At 38.7% G+C, this 22,849-nt stretch overlaps 1 protein-coding gene and 1 long non-coding RNA gene across 2 annotated transcripts in view; one reads left to right on the top strand and one right to left on the bottom strand.

Annotated features, from left to right (window-relative positions):
- Positions 1-880: 880 nt before the first annotated feature.
- On the bottom strand, positions 881-11,388 carry RFXAP (regulatory factor X associated protein; the record flags this gene model as incomplete). Its single annotated transcript, XM_055317235.1, has 3 exons — positions 881-3,028; positions 4,972-5,079; positions 10,633-11,388. Coding segments are annotated over 3 exons (975 nt in total), but the record flags the coding sequence as incomplete, so codon positions are not given.
- Positions 11,389-11,536: 148 nt separating this feature from the next.
- Positions 11,537-22,849, top strand: part of LOC129504627 (uncharacterized) — a 61,363-nt gene continuing 50,050 nt past the window's right edge. Inside the window, exons 1-2 of the long non-coding RNA XR_008663389.1 lie at positions 11,537-11,587; positions 12,604-12,844. This is a non-coding gene — a long non-coding RNA (uncharacterized LOC129504627). The remainder of the gene's footprint in view (positions 11,588-12,603; positions 12,845-22,849) is intronic.

Below are 22,849 nucleotides of genomic sequence, written 5' to 3'. Positions count from 1 at the left end.
CAGCAAGAACTATATAGCTAGGTATATCGGTTACCTACTCTCAAGAATGCTGCAAAACCAATGACCCCCAAACACTGTGGCTTACAATCGTAAATATTTATTATTGCTTACAAGTCCTCAGGGAAGCTGGGTGGTTCTGCAAATCTGGGCTAGATTTGGTTGATCTGGGCTGAGATCAAATGCATCTACTGTCAGTTGGCAGATTAGTTGGGGAACAGCTAGTCTAGCACAGCCTCACTCACATGTCTGGCTCTTTACCATGGCAGCTCAGTAGGTTTCTAAAAGATCAAGTGGAAGTGTTCAAAATCTTTGGAAATCTACTCAAAGCTGGCATGTATTATTTCTTCCACATTCTATTGGCTAAACCAACTCACAAGGCCAGTCCTTCAGATTTAAACGGTAGGTGAATAAAGTCAACTTCTTGGTGGGAGAAGTGGCAAAGTCATTTTTGCAAAAGTCTGGAGTATAGGAAGGGTAAGTAATTAGGGACATACTGCAATAAATCTACCCAAAATAAGTAAAAACTGTACTGCTTTAAAGATCTGTAAGCATATACAGAGATAAAGATTTATGTACACATAAATTCCATCGCTCTTGTATTAATTCAGCATTCCCTGGCCTATTACTGTCCCTTCTTTCCTAACCCTCCTATTCTATTTGAAGGATAAGCTTATTTTTTTTGCCACTATAAAAGTTAACTTACACTATAGGGATTCAATTAAACTCCAACACTAGAACTAAGAGAATAGTTAATAACAAGTGTAAATGAATTCCTCTGCACCCAGGATGAAAAAAACTAAAGAACAGAATAAGTGAATCAGACAACTTAAAGGTCTACAACTAGATTTTAATGAATAATTTTGGTAAAATCTGTGTTTTTGCACATATATACAGACACAAAACACACATAAAAAATAGAGGGCAGCCCAGGTGGCTCAGCAGTTTAGTGCCCACCTTCAGTCCAGGGACTGATCCTGGACCCTGGGATCGAGTCCCACGTCAGGTTCCCTTTGTGGGGCCTGCTTCTCCCTATGCCTGTGTCTCTGCCTCTGTGTGTGTGTGTGTGTGTCTCTCATGGATGAATAAATAAAATCTTTAAGTAAGTAAGTAAATAAATAAATAAATAAAGTTTAACTTAATATACATTTTAGGGCTTTAAACCTAAGAAACCAACACACTTTTGCACAAACTTAAAAAACATAAATTAGGGATCCCTGGGTGGCACAGCGGTTTGGCGCCTGCCTTTGGCCCAGGGCGCGATCCTGGAGACCCGGGATCGAATCCCACATCGGGCTCCCGGTGCATGGAGCCTGCTTCTCCCTCTGCCTGTGTCTCTGCCTCTCTCTCTCTCTCTCTGTGACTATCATAAATAAATAAAAATTAAAAAAAAACCAAAAACATAAATTATCTAACATTGGAAATGCTTTTTAAAAAAAGATTTTATTTATTTACCCATAAGAAACAGAGAGGTAGCAACAGAGACAGAGGGAAAAGCAGGCTCCATGCAGGGAGCCCGACATGGGATCATGCCCTGGGCTGAAGGCAGCGCTAAACCGCTGAGCCACCCAGGCTGCCCGGAAATACTCTCTTGACATTTGATTTTTGACTCTTATTGATAGGTTTGCCTTTTAAAAGTTTTCCTAGGAGACAATGCAAGAAAAAAGTATCTATCCAGATGACCCATCATTCTTTGAACATTACTTCAGGAATAACACGGTCTTAAATTAGCTCAATTTTGAAAGCTCCTGAAAAAATGCGGGAGTGTTATTCTTATTTTGAAAAGGAAATGAGTTTTAAAAAATGGTTTTCGTCTTGACATTGGTAGAATGAGATACATCTATACCTGTTCACAAATTCAACAAGTCTGCTTTAAAAGAGTAACACAAGTAGTTAACATGAAGCGAGAAGCCAACTTTAGAAGAGAGGCTTTCATTCCAGTGTACTTATTAAGCTCCTCTCCTAGGTTTTACCAGCACATCTCTGGGAAAGAAATACACATCCTAATTTCACAGATAACTAACAATGATCATTTTCCTTATATATTTAAAATACACTTACCTCTTTGACAGCTTCAGTCTTAACTGTGAAGAAAAAGTTATTTCAAGAACCCAATTCTAGGTACCCCAACTACATTTTATTATCACAAGTAGTATCACAACTATCAGTGGGGTTTTTTTGTATATTTTTTTATTGGGAGTTCAATTTGCCAACATATAGCATAATACCCAGTGCTCATCCTGTCAAGTGCCCCCTCAGTGCGCATCACCCAGTCACCCCATCCCCCGCCCACCTGCCTTTCTACCACCCCTTGTTCATTTCCTAGAGTTAGGAGTGTCTCATGTTCTGTCACCCTCACTGATATTTCCCACTCATTTTCACACTATCAGTGTTTCTTAAGAGGAGGATTACTGGCATTGTGGGTGAGATAATCATTAGTTGTGAACGGTCATTCCAGACATGGTAGGACATTTAGGATTCCTGATCCATTCACTAAAAACTAGGAGTTTCAAGGTCACTGTGACTACCAAAAACATATCCATCCTTTCTGACTGCCCTTAATAAGAACCACTGAACTAATGATCAAAGATTAATATGTACTAATTTTGTGACTTCCACAGAAAGTAACTGCTTCATTACCTTCAGTAACAATGACTGAAGTGAAACACTATGCTTATAAAAACAAGTGTAATTAAATGTTACTTTGGAAAGATAGGCTGTTTCTTCAGATTCATGGCAATATGAAAGGATTAGATGCACAAAGTGCAATACTTATGTATCCTCAAATGCACACATACATTTATAGGAAAATGACTGTTTATGCTTTACTAGAATATCTTATCCCATTTATCTTTAGTATAAAAATATGTCCATCTACTATACAAAATAAAAAACATGTGAATCTTCTTGACAAATTCCTTCACACTGATGTTCCTGGAAACTGCTGCTGTCTTTGCTCCAAAACTTGCTGATTTAATAGTTGTTGCTGTTTCTGTAAAAATTGCACCACTTCTGGGCTTCTTAGTAAGGACTTGAAAAGAAGAAAGAGAAATATACTTATTAACATCATTCTTACAGGCTTAGATTGTCTTCATGCTATAAAATTACTCTGCTAGGTGTCTCTACCAAGGCACAATACGCTTATAAAACAAATTGTGCCTGAAATGAACTCACACTTGCACCCAATGCACTGTATTAAACTGCAAGCTAATGATAATAAAATTTGATGTCATACATCAAATACTAAAATCTAAGAGTAATGGGTAAAGCCTAATCTTATCAGTGACTCTGTATACAAAGGAAATGCTTTATATGTGATGCCAGCATATATATCTATGAAGCATAAGAGCAAACAGCCAAAAATAGCACTGACCCAGGATTACAGCAAAGAAAAACAAGGTTATGAAAAGGGGCCACTTGTGAAAATGGCAGTTAGATGACAGTTTGGAGACCCATTTAAGGATTCAATTTCACTGACTTAGCCTATTAAGTCTTTCTGAAGAAATTAAAGAGAGTGTGTGTGTGTGTGTGTGTGTGTGTGTGTGTGTGTGTGGGTATACAGGTATTAATAAAAGCAGTATTAGCATATCACAAAAATTTCAGAAAAGACAGAATGATCTAAAAATATAGTTTTGTACACCTACCATTTTTAAATATAGTCATATAACAAATATAATGATTAATATGCTTTTACTATAATAAAATACTTATATATATTGATGAGGAAAAGAAAATTTGGTTCCCCAAAATTAAAAAAGATAAACCGAGCAAGGTGGAAAAACTATCATTAAACACTGATTTTAAAATTTAACATTACAGCACAGTACATTTTTTAGTTACTTGTTTTGTTTAAAACTTAGAGTCACCTATACTTCAATAAAAAAGTTATTTGTAAAGATGTACCAATATTCTATTAAGTAAAAGTGTGATAGTCTACTCAGCTAGTTGTTTCAACTATTTCTATTTGTGATAATTACATTTCTGGCATCATCTTTATGCTTAACTTTATCCCTATACAGGATTTATTTCCTGCTGAGCTAAAGGGATGACCATTTTAGAGACTCCTGATAACACCTGCTTTCTAGAAGTCTGATATGAATGTACAATACCATCAACAGAGTGTCCATTTCATGAAGACCCTAACATCACTGTTTGTGATCATTTAAATAATTTTCATTTGTTATATTGTTTATTGTGATTTTTACTGATATTGAATACCTTTTTATATCATTTAATGATAGCATTTCTTTTTTTCCTGTATATATTTTTTGCAATGTATTGAAGCCAAAATTTTTTTTATCAATTTATATGAATATTTTTTGTAAGCTAAAAATGTCAACCATATTAACCATAGTGTCTTATATGTGTTGCAAATGTTTTTCCTGTATGCTATTTTGGAGTTTGCATTTTCACCACCATTTTTGACTACAGTATTCATTTCTTTATAATTTCGTCTATTTCTTTCAAGCTAGAAAAAGTTTTAAGATTAAGTCTCAATTCTATTTTTTATTTTAAAATCTTTATCAGGAATTTAGTTTGATGTATAGTGATATGGCTAAATTCTTTTTTATCTTTAAATTACTACCCAATTATTTCCATATTTATTGAAAAATCTCTCCTTTTCTGATTGAATTCTGATGCCTTCTAGCAAATTTCTAATAGAGACCTTTATCAAATGTTGGTCTCATTCTACTTCCATACCACTAAAGCATTATTCCATAAACCACAGAATTCAGAACAAAGTCTGTTTTAAAACTCCATCTTGCTCAAATATTCAAGGTTTAGTCAATGAAGATATGAGTAAAGGTGTTTCTGCTCATATAGTTTTGAGAAAGCATTAGGAGATTCCAGTGTGTACTAGCAGAGGAACAATTCAATTCTGATGACCAGTTTAACAAGTTTTAAAATCCCCAAAATCTAAATAATTCTAACAACTTTTGTTAATAAATTTGTAAGTACTTTACAGATACTTACCAGTCTTTTTTGATTTAACACTTGTTCTAAAAGAGTAGGTCTTGCAGGACGATCCCCAAAGGTTCCTGTTCTTTGTTTAACAATGGAGAGTATGTTATCTGTACTTTCCTGGAATAAACCATAAAAATGTAAATAAGATTAACAGTCAACATAATAATCCATGACTGTACACTTTTAATGATGTAATGAATGGGTCCTCAGCTTCTCTTCCTTCTTGCCCGGTCCCTGTAAAACTTTGGGAAAATCCCTCATTAAGTCATAGATAAAATGTTGGCAATTAATCTTACAGAATACTCCTCACTCCGTCTCCCTCCACTATTTCCAACCACAGATCTCCAGTCTCTTGAAGGTCTCAAAATCAATAGATTTTGAGGCAAAAGTGGGAGGACCAAAGAGTTATTTGTGAGCCATTTTCCGTATCACTAAAAATGCCAGGTGGAAACTGAACATTCCCTTCTGTTAAAGCTATCCAGGCCAAAACAAAGTTTGCCTGCCTTTGGATGGAATACCTCAAAGGCAATTTACATATTGCTAGAGACACTCTGATAGTTTTTCTGTCCAGTTAACGACAATTAAATGGGGTGGGGGGGCAGTAAAATAGTAAAGAAACACGGTACAAAGCTTTCAAAATTTGGAAGTCATTAGGAAAAAAATGACAAACTGGATTTGAAAAGACTGGAAAGCACTGGTACAAATAATCTCCTGCCACTAGTATAGACAAAATAGCCAAGTCCTAAAATGAAAACCATTCTCTGAAGACATGCTTACCCAAACAAAATCAGCAGCCCTAATTATTGTATCCCGCTACTTGACAGAATTTTAAATACTTAACAGTTTTCCTGGCATAACTAAATACTGTAGTTAATGGAGATATTCTGATTCTTATAAAACCATAAAATACTGACCACATCCAAAAATTCTGACTAAACAAGTCTAAAACTGGGGATCCCTGGGTGGCTCAGGGGTTTGGCACCTGCCTTTGGCCCAGGGCGTGATCCTGGAGTCCTGGGATCGAGTCCTGCGTCAGGCTCCTGGCATGGAGCCTGCTTCTCCCTCCTCCTGTGTCTCTGCCTCTCTGTGTGTGTGTGTCTATCAAGAAAGAAAGAGAAAAGAAAGAAGAAGAAGAAGAAGAAGAAGAAGAAGAGAGAAAGAAAGAGAAAGAGAGAAAGAAAAGAAAGAGAAAGAAGAAAGAAAAAGAAAGAAAAAGAACGAACGAACATCTAAACAATTCTAAAACTATAAATGTTTTACCATCAAGCAATGCCATACGTAAATTTATTCTTCTCCCTTTGCTCTTCATTTAGGTTGTTACTGAAGCTCTGTTCTTCTCTTGACCTCTCTCGACTGGCCTCTAAGTTCTACTTTCTCTCTTTTAGTCTGGGAAGTTTATCATTCTGATAACCAGATAAAAACAAAAATAATTTCTTCCTCTCTCTCCACTGGATTAACTATGCGTGGCAATTTCATTTTTATGTGGAGAAGAAATGGAATCATGAAACTGACTTGATGGCAGAGTACCCTATATTCTTACAACCTCAAAGCATGATGTAGCTTCACAATATTAATGTCACAAAAATCACAGAAATTTGTAGTAGAAATAACCTTGAGTCAGCTAGTCCAAATTTCTACAATGTTGGGATTCTCTTTTCAAAAATTTTCAACACTTTTTGTCCTAAGGAGCTCACCAACTTTTGAGGCATCCCATTTAGTTTTAAATAACTCCAACATTTGGGTAGACTGAACTGGTGATTTTCACCTAAAAGTACTAGTTACATAGAACTATGCAAAATAAACCTACTGCTTCTTCCAAATGATAGCCTTTTAGATATTTAGGGATAATGATCACTCTCCTAAGTCTATTCTTCTATCCCCAGTTCCTTTATGTGTCTCTCCTATAGCATAATTTTTACATGCATGGACTAAATGTCATATATATTTGTTCCTTATTAAACTTGATTTATGTAAATGACTTTAAATCCTTAATTTCTAATCTTGCTTTTCACACTACAGAAGATCCCTATCACCACTTATCAGTCTTACTACAATAATCTCCTAAAGAATCTATAAATATATAGGCCTTGGCTTTAATCTACCCTATTAGAGTAGATCCCCTGTTACTTCCTAATTAGAAACTTCATTTGAAGATTCCAAACCCAAATCTCATGGTCTGGCATTCAATACTATGCAAAAACTAGCCTCAAATTCTCTTTCCAAATTTATTTTTCATGAGTTTTCCACATAAATATTCTGCTTTAGTTAGAATGGTCTCCTTGCTTCTTCCCAAAAGTGTCTTCTGTATTCCCACTTCCCTTTCTTTACTAAGAGGTGTTCCTCTTTCATCTATCAAAATTTGAGGGGAGGGATCCCTGGGTGGCGCAGCGGTTTGGCACCTGCCTTTGGCCCAGGGCATGATCCTGGAGACCCCGGATCGAATCCCACGTCGGGCTCCCGGTGCATGGAGCCTGCTTCTCCCTCTGCCTGTGTCTCTGCCTCTCTCTCTCTCTCTCTCTCTGTGACTATCATAAATAAATAAAAATTAAAAAAAAAATTGAGGGAAGCAATATAGTATAGAGTGAAGGCTCTAGAATCAGATTGCGTGGGTTTGATTACCTGCTGGCCATATGACCTAGGCCAAGTTACTTAATCTCTGTACCTTAGTTTCCATAAAATATAGCATCTAGGGACACCTGGGTGGCTCAGTGGCTGAGCGTCTGCCTTTGGCTCAGGTCGTGATCCTGGGGTCCAGGGATTTAGTCCTGCGGGAAGCCTGCTTCTCCCTCTGCCTATGTCTACCTGTCTCTCTGTGTATTTCATGAATAAATAAATAAAATCTTTTAAAAAAGAAAAAAATATATAGCATCTATGTAGCATTGCTAAAGGGTATGAGACTCCATTTATAGCTTAGCACAGTGCCTGGCACATAAGAAACTTAGCTGATTAAGCATAAACTATTAGCCACCCTTTCTGGTGTACACTGAGTTATATTTTCTCTGCAAAGCCTTTCCAGAGTATCCCAGCCTATAATGATCTATCCTCTCCACTATTAAAGTAATACTACATAGTTGGCCCTTATTAACTATCCTGATCTTGGTCTCTGCTGGTTATTGTGTTTACAACCCAGTTCAACAAAGACTTATGGCTCTTGACATCTCTTCAGAACTGGTAAAGTGTCCCATAACATAAGACAAATGGTATAACAGGGTATTAATTTTTGCTTATAGCAGTTACTTTTCTTTCCAAAAAAAAAAAAAAAACCTCATATAAATTATTTTAAAATAGGAAAATTATTAGGGTTCTTTTTGTGGGAGGTGGTGAGGGAGACTTAATTCAGTATCTATTTGCCTTTAATACATTTTCCTCAAACAGTAGATGTAAAAGCTGGATAGTTAGAAGGAGAAGGTAGCTATAAATAAAATACTTCTTTCTTGAAAAGAAGTGCATTATCTTTTCTCTCTGTGAAGAATTCTGAAGTGAATTTGGAATGTGTAGAGGGCAAACAATGGCCTTTACTAAGTTTAAGTCTGTAGTAAGTGAAATGCTTATTTCCATAATTATGTGTAATCCAAGATTTACTAAAATATATTTTACAAGGATGTGGATACAGGTTTTAAACCTAAGATCCACAGGGGTCCTGAACTCTATAATGTGTATGCAAAATTAAATGCCTACCTATGTGTATTTTTCTGGGAAAAGGGTCCATTAGGTTTCATCAGATTCTCAAATAAGTCATTTTACCCTAAACAGATTAAGACTCAATGGGATGAAAATGAAAGAGATGTCACTCGGACTCTAATCAGTGGGAACTGTGACATACTGATGGCTATAGATTTTAAAAATATTTAGAACATCACATTTATAAACTATTCCAAAGTCTAAAATTTTGCAATGTGGCAGCTGTTCAAGTCTAGCAAAAACTAAGAAACTTAAAGAGTTTGAAAATACATCGTAGGATAGCTATCAGTTTAAAAAAATTTCTGGATCATTTTTAACAAAATTAAATATTTTAATGAAAATGTACTGAGGAACTATAGCTTTTATTAAAAGGAGGAAAGCACACAGGATGAAATACCTGCTTATCTATAACTTCTAAGTATACCACTAATAATGACAATAATAGTGGCTAAGGTTTACTGACTTTTACTTTCTGCTAGATACTGTGTGAACCCTCAATGTGAAATATCCGATGCAATGTTATGAACCACATACCATTTTAATACCCATTTTACAGATGAAGCTGAGCTTAAGAGTTTAATAGCCTGTTCAAGGCCACACAACCAGCAAATGATAGAATGGAGATTTCTGGAACTAATAAGGTCTATTTCAAACAACCATGTTGCAAATGCCAAAAGAGTTTTAACCCTTATCGAGTAGAAGCAATCCAATGTCAGACCTGTTCAAAGTCTTGTTCCTGTCCTCAAAAGAAAAGACATATTGATCTAAGGAGGCCTCATCGACAGGATCTGTGCGGTCGCTGCAAAGACAAGAGATTCTCCTGTGGCAATACTTACAGCTTTAAATACATCATGTGACAGGCAGTATGAATTGTACAGGACACCCAAATTCTCCTTGCAACTTTGCTCTGACTTGGCATTGGAAAATGGATTAGGTTTTTGTACTTTTTGTAGGTTGTATAATAATTGTACAATGTGAATAGAATAAAATAAATGCATGTAAAAAAAAAAAGCAATGCTTTGTAAAGCATTGGCTTTAACCTTCAACACAGTTCAAATCAAACACTCCAAAAATCTTCCTGAGATTTACACCTCATTATTATTATTCCATTTTCTTTTCTAAGAGCACTAAGAAAAGATCTAGTAAGGGACAGACGACCTGGGTGGCTCAGTGGTTGAGTGTCTGCCTTTAGTTCAGGGCCTGATCCTGGAGTCCCGGAATCGAATCCCACATTGTGCTCCCTGCATGGAGGCTGTTTTTCTCTCTCTGCCTTTCTCTCTCTCTCTCTCTGTCTCTCGAGAATAAATAAAATCTTAAAAAAAACTTAAAAGAAATAAAAATTCTGTAATTATTACCTTTAAAAAAAGGTGAAAATAGGGTACTAAGAACAAGGATACTGAGAACAAGGTATAAAGTACAGGGTACTAAGCATGGGAGTACTGAGAACAAGTCTATTAAGTATAAGGTTACCGAGACCAGAATTACTGAGGACACAGTACAAAGAAGATTAACTGAGAACAGGACACTAAGAACAGAATACCAAGCACAGGGGTACTAAGAACAGCTTGCTTAAGAATAGGGATACTGACAACAGGATGCTGTGAATAGGGTAATGAAATCAGGAAAAGATCACCTTCTCCAAAGTACGATTTCATCGAGGTTCCTAAGTCTCTTTGCTCCTTTAAGGATGAACCAGATCAATCACTTACTGTCCTTCCAGCCCATATCCCAGATGTTTGAAATGCCGGAGCTGCTGATGTGTCACATCATTCCCGCTGACATCTATTCATCTATCACAAGGATGCAACAGAACTGCTAAGGCTTTTGCACATGTCTGTATAAACTTTAATTTAGGACAAGTACTCACTCACTCTCAGCCTCAAGTCCAGCTACAGCAACCCGGCCCATCTGGGGCGGCGGTTAAGACTGGAGTTTCTTCTAACCACCTCCCAGTCCCCCAAGCGCAAGGCCCCGGCTAAGGGCTGATACCTCCAGTCTGACGTTTCCTGCGCTGCCGGCCTGGGCGGCCCCACTGCAGTTCAGGGCCTGGTCACTTTTCTTCTTTTTGTACTTGTCCTTGTACATCTTGTTGCGGTGTTTCTTGCACATCCAAGGCTTGCGCTGCTTGGCCACCTGGCTCGTGGTCTCGCTGCAACCCTCGAAGGTGCAGGTCTTGCTCGTGCTGCCCCCGCCGCCGCCCCGTCGCCGGGCTCCCCCGCTGCCACCCTCGCCCCCGGAGTGGGTCTCCTCGTCCTCCAGGTCCTCCAAACTAGCCGTGCTCTCGCCTCCCCCCGGGGCGTCAGAAGCGTCCAGCAGGTCGGCCTCGTCGTCCCCCGCCTCCTCCTCGCCGGCCGCCGCCACTTCGCACAGGTACCGAATGGGCTTGCCCGCCCCGGCGCCGTCCCCCAGGGCCGGAGCCTGCCTCGGGACGCCCTCGGCCGCAGAGTCGTCCTGCCCGCCGCAGGGGCGCATCACCAGGAGGGCGAACTGCGAGGCCGGGGCCGGGACAGGGGCCGGAGCCAGGGCCTGGGCCAGAGCAGGGGCGGGGGCGGGGGCCCCGGGGCGGAGCGCGCCGCCGGCTGCGCCCGGCCCCGCACCCTCGACGACACCCTGCACCTCCGTGCTGCTGACACCTTGCGGGGTCCACGACCCCGGCCCTTCAGCACCCGCAGGGCCCCACGGCTCTGCGCACACCAGACTCCGCGCAAGCCGGCGGGAAACGGGTCGGCTCCGCCAGGCAGCCCCGACTGCGCCTGCGCCTGCGCGGGAGCGTTCCTACGCCAGGGGCCTTTCTGGGAACGCGGCGTCCCTGACGGGCGGGGCTCAGTCCCCCGCGCAGGAACTGACTGCGCAAGCGCGGCGCTGGCCGTGCGGCTGCGGCGGGTTGGTCGGCGCCGCAGCGGCCGCGCCCGCTGTGTGTGAACGTGAAGCTCCTGGGCGCCCGGTAAGACGGCGCTTTTTTTGCTGCAACCTATTGTGTTTAAAAAGTTTCAAAAACACTTGTGAGCTGGAACTCCACGGTGTAAAGTTTGTTCCTGAGCGAGTTTGTGTCTCGTGGCGTTCGGACGCTACTGACCATCGTTTGTCCCACGCTGCCTGGAATGGGGGATGCGAAGCTGGGGTGTGGGGGTGTCCCAGCCCGCGGCCACCGGGTATCAGTCAAGGGCGGCAGAGGCGGCCTGTTTGAACGTGGCAGAGTGGAGAAGGACACTTGGGGCCCGAGTTCAAATTGTGTTGAGATCTGACATGATTTGTTCCTGATAAATTTGTTTTTTCTCTTAACATTTATTGTCATTTGCTATGACTGCTAGGGTAGGTCGTTTTCATTCATAGCAGTGAAAATGCGTGAAAAGCAACCGTGAATGACAAATGTTAAAAAAAAAAAAAGAAAACAATAAATGATCTGTCATTTTTGCCAGTTGTTGCCCACTTGCTGGTTGCTAAATCTTAAATCAGCCAAATCTCATGGGGGGAAATGATCCTGACAGGTCTTGAACGAAACTGTCAAGGGGTTGTGCTCTTTCCATTTATTCCTTCCTCCTTGCCTCGTTGGGTTTTGCATTCCACCTTTTGCCAAGGAAAGCAATGACTCTCCAACAAATAAGTGCGCTCACATTAAGGCGTTTAGATGTTGATGTGTGAGTAGATCAGCAGCTGCATTTCCAAGAGAGGTACGGCGGGTAGAAGAAAGTGTGGAATTAGACAGACCTGGGGGGCACTGCCCTGTGTGACCAGGTCTAGTTAGTGCCGGCCTCTGAGCTTTGGCTTTCTCCGTGGTGAAAGGGTCAGGCAGCGGTGTGCTAGACCAAATCGATGAGAACCAGTTGTTAAAACATCAGGAATTTAATGAGCCGGAAGTTAGACACTGTCATTATTAAAAATTAAATTACATAAACAAATTATTTTTAAAAGCTTAAAATCTCAAAACTCATCACTTTCTTCTTCTTTTTTTTTTTTAAGATTTTATTTGTTCATGAGAGACAGAGAGGCAGAGACACAGGCAGAGGGAGAAGAAGGCTCCCTGCAGGGAAATGTGGGACTGGATTGCGGAACTCCGGGATCACGCCCTGAGCCCTGAGCGGAAGGCAGACGCTCAACGGCTGAGCCGCCCCGGGATCCCAAATCTAGTGATGCGATACTGTGCATCTCGTCCCAACTCTGCATTCAGGGATGTCACATTGGTTGCTTGAAACTACCTATGGTAAGAGTATTTGGTACTATAGAAACTGTCAAATGATGCACAAAGCAGAACTTAACTCCTTGTCGATTGTCTTCAGACTTAAAGTGATAGTAAGAATGTTAATGAAGATTAAACTTAAAAATGTTTGATGTCTGTGGCTGTCACATTGTCAGTAGCCTCCCAAAATTAAGGAAATATTCTTTCAGTATTTAGAAACTATCATGTTTTCAGCAAAGAAGTTGCTTATTACATCACTGAAGAGTAAGTTCTGGAACACATCATCATTGTTTCACTTTTGTCTTACTCATATAAGCAAAAATATCAGCCAACATTCATCTCAGAACTACACTCTGTCAGTAATGTGAACAACTTCTTTGCTGTATTGGATAAAAATCAAGCATTTATTTATAGTTTGAATTCATGACACTGCTGTGGTGAAATAATTATAAAAACTGATAGTGGATTTTGCAAGAAGTAGCAAGTCACACTGAAGTGTGGGTGTATGGAATTTACAATAAAGAGCCCTGTGATTTTTATCATTATTTGTAACACATACGCTAAACATTTTTCTATCAGTTAACTCCTTTTAAAAATTTTACAAAGCCTATCACTGAGGGCAGTTTTATTTAAATCTTAGTATAAATTCCTGTTATGGTATTCAATAAATGACAGCAGGTTTTTTTTTAATTTTATTGAGATAATTTATGTATCATAAACCCAACCCATGGTAAGCATGCAACTTAATGATATGGGCCAGCAGGGACCAGTTGACTCCTGCACTGCTTTAATCGTCCACTCTCAGTGTTAATATAACTTAACTCTGATTTAGGCTTCTTCCTTTGCTTAAGAAAATGATTTATGGTGATGGGTATTAAGGAGGGCATTTGTGATGAGCACTGGGTGTTATATGTAAGTGATGAATCACTAAAATTTTACACCTAACACTAATATTACCCTATTTGTTGGCCAACTAGAATAAGCAAAAGGCTTATTAAGACCATATTTATATTTCCTGTATCTATCAGTCCATAGATAAATGCATGACCATAGCAAAAAACAGACTATGCTTAGACTTCTCGATACATTGTGTGCATTTTGTTTAGGAGAGCTAGGAGATAACCTCCTTTGAAAAAGGACTTCAGATGTCCTTTTTCCATCCAACTTTGTTGGACTTTCAGATGTCCAACATCTGGCGCAGTGGTTTAGCGCCTGCCTTTGGAGCAGGGTATGATCCTGGAGACCGGGGATCGAGTCCCACGTCAGGCTCCTGGTGCATGGAGCCTGCTTCTCCCTCTGCCTGTGTCTCTGGCTCTCTCTCTCTTTCTCTCTGTGTGACTATCATAAATAAATAAAAATTAAAAAAAAAGAAAGAAAGGGGACTTCAAAGAGTTGCTGGGTATGTAATACTTTGATATTTATGTTAGGAGTGTAAGAGTAGAGGACTTTTAGGAGAGGAAAAATTCCTGGTAGTGCCTAGTATTTTGACTTTAGTCAGAGGTTACATGCCTATGTATTTGATCTATCATACCCTAAATCATCCTTGAATCTAGCCTAACACAAATGTCACTAAATATATTACCTAAATATTAGTAAAATACAGAAGAGCAGGGAAATATCTACAAGATGACCTCCTCTAGGGGCACCTGGGTGGCTCAATGATCAGTGGTTGAGCATCTGCCTTCGGCTCAGGTTGTGATTCTGGAATCCTGCCATTGAGCCCCCCATCATGTTCTGTCTCTCAAATAAATAAGTAAAATCTTTTTTTTTTTTTTTTAAAAAGATGACCTCCTCTGGTTCTTTAAACAGAGAGTTCTTCTATCACCATATGATGTATATTCATAGCATTTGTGATGTTATCAGATATACTACCAAACTGAGTCCTCATTTGAACATAAACAGGGAAACATTTAAAAAACTATTTCTAAGTAATTCAGTTAAGTTTGGTCCCAGGAAGAATAATGAGAGGCAGCACTTGACTATATGAACATAGAGCTGGCAACTGGACCCATCTAGTATGGCAGTAAAAGTCTGGGTTCCATTGAGAAACAGGCTATCTTCTCATCCTGCTTGAGCTGTGTGTGGAGACAGGGAGGACATGAAAAACTCCTGGGGGCTTCATGATTTAGTTTAAATTATACAACTAAATTGTTTTTCTAATCAGGATTTTTTAAGATTAACTGAAATAAGACATTATACCCCATCAATTTATAGAAGCATTACTTTTTCCAAAAGTGTGAATGGGTTACTTTATCAATGGTCCATCTTAGTAGATAATTTTTAGAAAAAACAAACAAACATCATGCTAATGACAGATTAAAGAGACAAACTCTGGTAGCACAATGTATGAAGTAATGTTTGTTCTGAGACACCTCAGTCTGATGGCCTTAAGCTCTGTTTTGGCATCAGCCTTAGCATGACAGCTTCACCAAGGGAATATAAGGTGATTTGAAAGGACACATGAAATAGAATAGGAAGCCAGGGAAAGACTCACAATCGTATATACATAAAACATGTATTTCACCTATTGATGTACTTACTGTTGGTTGTACTGCTAGGTTTATGCCTAAAAACACAGCATTCTGGTAAATTCTACTTTGTACAGTTCCCATCAAAAATGGGGGGAAATACATGTTATATTTATAATTGCATATGCCGTATTCATAACAGGAGAGAACTTCTGTTTGACTAGCTATTGATAGAAGCCAAATCTTGGGCTTATGATATTACAGGTTTGATGACTAGAATAATTTTCCACTTGGTGGAAAATTGCTGCACTTGGAATAATTTTCCAATTGGTACCTGGATCCACACATTTCAAACCCTTTTTGTCTTCCAGTGTCTCATGTTAGGAGCCATAGGACACATTTGTCACATCATTATTGTGACTCGACCTCTGATCCTACACCTTCTTGTCTTGGTGCCCAAAGAGTCAGTACAATATAGGGAGTAGGAACATTCCTGAAAACTCTACTACATGAAGAGTTACGAGAGAAAGTGAGTTAGCAATCCCTTAACTATGAACCACATAAATATATCCCACTAAACCCAAATTAATTGTATTACAACTCAACTTCCCCCAATCAGATCCCTACATGCCTAGAGCCTATTCAATACCACCCAGCACAAGAAGAAATGTGACAGGAGGGAAGTCCAAGTAGAAAAAGACAGGGGTCTCAATTAGGATTAAATCACTTACTTCTGCAAATTTTACAAAAACATATGCCCATGTGAATACATTGCTGCTCCACTCCCAGCCTTCGACAGGAAGAAAGAGAAATACAGAGCTTAATCATCATCATTTGTGTGTAAATCCACCTCAATTCATAAGTACTTTGTCCAGATAAGAGGTGAACTGGAGGCTTTGCCTCTCAGAGAAGAAATTTTTTATTTAAGGACCCACTTGGGAGGATCGGGTTTGGAATTATCTTAGGGAAAGGATTACCTGTTATCCAAGCATTTGAAAACATTGTTGTGCTGGCTTCTCATCAATGGAGCTCATCTTTATATTTTCTTTTTTTCTTTATGAAATCCCTTTAAAATTTCTTTTTAATAAACTCCAAAAGAATATTATTCCTAAATTAGCAGGAGACTGTGAGAACTAGCCTGTCTCATATGTTTATTATAAGTATTAAAAAATAAAAGATTCTGGCACTTAATAAGTGCTCAATTAAGGATAACAGCAGGCTAAGCAGTTTGTTAAATGAGCTGAATTGGTAGGATTTGGAAAGTACTTACATATTCTGCTGCCGTTTTTAAACCTCATGTATCTGCTCTTTCTTTTCCACCCCTGGACAATGTTTTGGGAATATCCCATTGTTTTCTGTTCACTTTCACAGATTAATGAACAGTCTCATTTTCAGATTTTAACCCCAGATAAAGTATAATATCAAAACTTCATTTTTCCCACCCTCCACTTTCTTCCCTATTTATAATTGCTATTTCTGACCCCTCCAAGTCAGGCATAGGGATAAGGGGAGCTTTTGAAGAATGAAAGCTTATGTGACAGGTGTTATTGTAATCCACAGGTAGAGTCCTTCATGTGGCAGAGGCCCTAATGCTGGCCTTATTTCTGGTAGGTGCTTTAGTGAGTTCTGTTCTCCTGATTTTGGTGATATCATTTCTGTAGCATCTTTCTGCTAACAGATCGGTATACCTAAATACACAGGACATGGTCCTTTCAGGATAACTCAAGGTCAGCTACCTTGATGGATGGAAGAGTACTGGTTCTTGTTGTTCCTACCTTTTCACTGTGTTATGAAGACAGCTTCAGCCACTTTTAAGGAAGATTCAGTTAACAATCCTTGTTATCCCCTGAACTCTAGGGTATATGTTCAATTTCTCTGAAATATTCTAAGCTCAGAACATTCATCTTGAAAGATGCAACGAGGGATCCTTGGGTGGCGCAGCGGTTTAGCGCCTGCCTTTGGCCCAGGGCACGATCCTGGAGACCCGGGATCGAATCCCACGTCGGGCTCCCGGTGCATGGAGCCTGCTTCTCCCTCTGCCTGTGTCTCTGCCTCTGTCTCTCTCTCTCTCTCTCTCTGTGACTATCATAAATAAATAAAAATTAAAAAAAAAAAGAAAGATGCAACGGGAAAACACACAGTTCACGTGCAACTCCCTTCCAAAAATCCTCTTCAATCCTTTTCATTCTTGTCACACTCTTAAATTCTCTTACATGCAAAGGGAGGATGACAGTCGGGAATGGGTTTCAGATTACAGAACCAGTTTGGAACCACATTGGTGTCCTGGCGCCTATGTGTGAGCACTTAACACCTGTTGTTCTCATCTTTGGAGGCTCACCAGGAACTGTGAGACAACAGGAAGGAAAGTCGTTGTAATTTTGGAAATCCTATCTTGTGCCACTTGGATTGTTCATATATTTTTTATGGTCTACTATTATAAAGCAGTAGGCAATGAATACAGTGATTCCAAGAGAAAAGCTGAGAATATGAATCCATCTAGCATATAAAAGGATTGGTCTTCGGATACCCAAGCCAAAACACTGACTCACAGACCTGGTTTCAGTCTAAATATAACTCTAATGTTCCTGCAAGGTAAGGGAAACTTCTTTATCCTGTGGATCAGAGGTTCTGCCTTCAAAATTCTAGGGGACTTTATGTGACAAGTAGGGTACTGAAAACCAATCTTGCATTCTTTTGGAACTTTGCATGGGGCCAGTCTTCAAGCTAGGCAAATGTCACAGCCTCTTGGTGAGGGAAGGCCAGATAACAGAGACAAACAGGTAGGCAGCACTAGTATGTTTATGGATGATGAATGGCTGGTGTCTAATCTTGGGAAATTATATTTTATTTTTTAAATTTTAGTTTCACTGTAATTAACATACAGCATTGTATTACTTTCAGCAGTACAATATACTGATTCAACAATTCTATATATTGCTCAGTGCTCATCACAATGAGTGTACTCTTAATCCCCTTCACTTATTTTGCCCATCCCCCCGCACCTTCCCTCTGGTCTCGATCAGTTTGTTCTTTATATTTAAGAGTTGGGTTTTTTTGGTTTGTTTCTTTTTTATTTCATTTTTTTCTTTATTAAATTCCACATACGAATGAAATCATATGATATTTGTCTTTCTCTTACTGTCTTATTTCATTAGCATCCTACCTTCTAGCTCCATCCATGTTGTTGCAAATGGCAAGATTTCATTCTTTTTATGGCTACATAATATTACATTGTATACATGTGCCACCTCTTCTTTATCTATTCATATATTGATGGACACCTGTATTACTTCCATAATTTGGCTATTGTAAATAATGCTACAATAAACATGAGTCATATGTCTTTTCAGATAGGGTTTTCATATTCTTTGGGTGAATACCCAGTAGGGGGATTATTGGATCATATGGTAGTTCTATTTTTAATTTTTTGAGGAATTCCATACTGTTTTCCACCGTGGCTGTACCATTTTGCATTCCCACCAACAGTGCAATGCAAGAGGATTCTTTTTTTCTCCACATCCTTGTTACCATTCTTTCTTGTGTTTCTTATTTTAGCCATTCTGACTGGTATGAGGTAATGTCTCACTGTGATTTTGATTTGCATTTCCTGGTGATAACTGATGTTGAGCATCTTTTCATATGTCTGTTGGCCATCTGTATGTCTTCTTTGGAGAGATGTCTGTTCATATCTTCTGCCCATTCTTAAATTGGATTATTTGTTTATTTGGTGTCCAGTTGTATAAGTTCTTTATATATCTTGGATACTAACCTTTTTTCAGATATGTCATTTGCAAATATCTTCTCCTGTTCATCAGGTTATCTTTTAGTTTTGTTGATTGTTTTCTTTGCTGTGAAGAAGCTTTTCATTTTGATGTAGTCCCAATATTTTATTTTGCATTTGTTTCCCTTGCCTCAGAAAACATATCTAGAAAAATATTGCTATGGCCAATGTCAGAAAAATTACTGCTTGTGTTCTCTTCTAGTATTTTTATGATTTCAGATCTCACATTTAGGTTTTTAAATCATTTTGAGTGTATTTTTGTGTACAGTGTAAGGAAGTGGTCCAGTATCATTCTTTTGCATGTAGCTATCCAGTTTTTCCAACACTATTTGTTGAAGAGACTGTCTTTCCCATTGTATATTTTTGCCTCCTTTGTTGCACATTAATTGACCATATAATTGTGGGTTTAGCTATGAGCTTTCTGTTCTGTTCTATTGATCCATATGTCTGTTTTTGTGCTAGTATCATACTGTTTTGATTATTATTGCTTTGTAGTATGTCTTTGAAGTCTTTGTAGTATATCTTGAAATTACTACAACTTTGTAGTATATCTTGAAATTTCAGTATATCAGTTTAGTTCTTTTTCAAGATTGTGTTGTCTCTTCAGGTCTTTTTGGTTCTATACAAACTTTTGGATTATTTGTTCTAGTTCTGTGAAAAATGCTGTTGGTATTTTGATAGGGGTTACATTAAATCTGTAGATTACTTTGGGTAATATGGACATTTTACCAATATTCTTGCAATCCACGAGCATGGAATATCTTTCCATTTGTTTATGTCATCTTTAATTTCTTTCATCAGTGATTTATAGTTTTAAGAGTATAGGTCTTGGGGATCCCTGGGTGGCTCAGTGGTTTAGCGCCTGCCTTCGGCCCAGGGTGTGATCCTGGGGTCCCGGGATCGAGTCCCACATCAGCCTCCCTGCATGGAGCCTGCTTCTCCCTCTGCCTGTGTCTCTGCCTCTCTCTCTCTCTCTCTTTCTCTCTCTCTCTCTCTCTCGCTGTGTCTCTCATCAATAAATAAATAAAATCTTTTAAAAAAAAGAACATAGGTCTTTCACCTCTTTGGTTGAGTTTATTCCCAGATATTTTTATTAGGTACAAATACCTAAATAATAAAAATTATTTTAGGTACAGTTGTAAATGAAAATATTTTCTTAATTTCTCTTCCTGCTACTTCATTATTAGTATAGAGAAATAGAATGGATTTCGGTATATTGATTTTATATCATGTAAGTTTAATGAATTCACTTACCAGTTATAGTAGTTCTTTTTGGAATCTTTAGGATTTTCTATATATGGTATCATGTCATCTGCAAAGAGTAAAAGTTTGACTTCTTCCTTACCAATTTGGATGCCTTTTATTTCTTTTTGTATCTAATTCCAATAACCAGGACTTCTAGTATATGCTGAATAAAAGTGGTGTGAATGGACATCCTTGTGTTGTTCCTGAAGCTCTCAGTTTCTTTCACCATTGAGTATGATGTTAGCTGTGGATTTATTTTTTTTAAAGATTTTATTTATTTGTTCCTGAGACATACACAGAGATAAGCAGAGACACAGGTAGAGGGAGAAGCAGGATCCTATGGGGATCCTGATACGGGACTCCATCCCAGGAACCTGGGATCACAACTTGAGCCAAAGGCAGACGCTCAACCACTGAGCCACCCAGGTGCCCCAGCTGTGGATTTTTCATAAATGACTTCTAAACCTACTATTGAGACTTTTTATCAATGAATGGATGTCGTCAAATGCTTTTTATGCATGTGTATTGAAATGATCATATGGTTTTTATTCTTTCTCTTAATGATGTGATGTATCACATTGATTGATTTGCAAATATTGAACCGCCCTTGTATCCCAGGAATAAATCCTACTTGATTGTGGTAAATGATTTTTTAAAATATATTGTTCATTTGTTTTGAGAATATTTTATTGAAGATTTTTGCATCTATGTTCATCAGATATATTGGCCTATAGTTATTTTTTTGTCGTGTCTTTATCTGGTGTTGATATCAGGGTAATGCTGACTTCACAGAATGAATTTGAAAGCTTTCCTTCCTCCTCTTTTTTTTTTTGTTGGAATAGTTTGGGAATAGATATTAATGCTTCTACCCTTTTTGAACTTGGCCACAGTAACTTCTTGCAAGATACATCCACGAAGGCAAAAGAAACAAAAGCAAAAATGAACTATTGGGACTTCATCAAGATAAGGAGCTTTTGCACAGCAAAGGATACAGTCAACAAAACTAAAAGACAACCTACAGAATGGGAGAAGATATTTGCAAATGACATATCAGATAAAGGGCTAGTTTCCAAAATCTATAAAGAACTTATTAAACTCAACACCAAAGAAACAAACAATCCAATCATGAAATGGGCAAAAGACATGAAGAGAAATCTCACAGAGGAAGACATAGACATGGCCAACATGCACATGAGAAAATGCTCTGCATCACTTGCCATCAGGGAAATACAAATCAAAACCACAATGAGATCCCACCTCACACCAGTGAGAATGGGGAAAATTAACAAGGCAGGAAACAACAAATGTTGGAGAGGATGCAGAGAAAAGGGAACCCTCTTCCACTACACTGTTGGTGGGAATGTGAACTGGTGCAGCCACTCTGGAAAACAGTGTGGAGGTTCCTCAAAGAGTTAAAAATAGACCTGCCCTACGGCCCAGCAATTGCACTGTTGGGGATTTACCCCAAAGATTCAGATGCAATGAAACGCCAGGACACCTGTACCCCGATGTTTCTAGCAGCAATGTCCACAATAGCCAAACTGTGGAAGGAGCCTCGGTGTCCATCGAAAGATGAATGGATAAAGAAGTTGTGGTCTATGTATACAATGGAATATTACTCAGCCATTAGAAACGACAAATACCCACCATTTGCTTCAACATGGATGGAACTGGAGGGTATTATGCTGAGTGAAGTAAGTCAATCGGAGAAGGACAAACAGTGTATGTTCTCATTCATTTGGGGAATATAAATAATAGTGAAAGGGAATAGAAGGGAAGGGAGAAGAAATGTGTGGGAAATATCAGAAAGGGAGACAGAACATAAAGACTCCTAACTCTGGGAAATGAACTAGGGGTGGTGGAAGGGGAGGAGGGCGGGGGGTGGGGGTGAATGGGTGACAGCACTGAGGGGGACACTTGACGGGATGAGCACTGGGTGCTATTCTGTATGTTGGTAAATTGAACACCAATAAAAATTAATTTATTAAAAAAAGATATTAATGCTTCTTTAAAGATTTGGTACAATTCACCTGTGAAACCATCTGGTTCTGGACCTTTCTGGGAGTTTTTTGGTTGCTGATTCAATTTAATTCTGGTGATTATGTCTTTTCAAATCTTCTATTTCTTCCTCCTTTAGTTTTGGTAGGTTATATGTTTCTAGGAATGTATCCATTTCGAGGTTGTCCAGTGTGTTGGCATCTATTCATATTTTCTTGTAATCCTTTGTATTTCTGTGGTGTTGTTTTGTTATTTCTCCTCTTGCATTTCTGATTTTGAGTTCTCTCTCTCTAATTCTTCTTTTGTCTCCTCTCTCTCTCTTTTTTTTTTGATAGTCTAGCTAAAGGTTTCTCAATTTTGATGATCTTTTCAAAGAACCAGCTCCTGATTACATTGTTCTGTTCTTTTTTTTTTCCTATTTTGTTTATTTCTGCTTCAATCTTTATTATTTCCTTTCTTCTACTGGTTTTGGATTTTGTTATTTTTTGAGCTCCTTTAGTTATAAGATTAGGTTGTTTATTTGAGATTTTTCTTGCT

Source organism: Nyctereutes procyonoides, unplaced genomic scaffold (genome assembly GCF_905146905.1).
Source record: "Nyctereutes procyonoides isolate TBG_1078 unplaced genomic scaffold, NYPRO_anot_genome, whole genome shotgun sequence".
NCBI classification, from domain to species: domain Eukaryota; kingdom Metazoa; phylum Chordata; class Mammalia; order Carnivora; family Canidae; genus Nyctereutes; species Nyctereutes procyonoides.
This window is presented reverse-complemented; position numbering and strand designations above follow the sequence as displayed.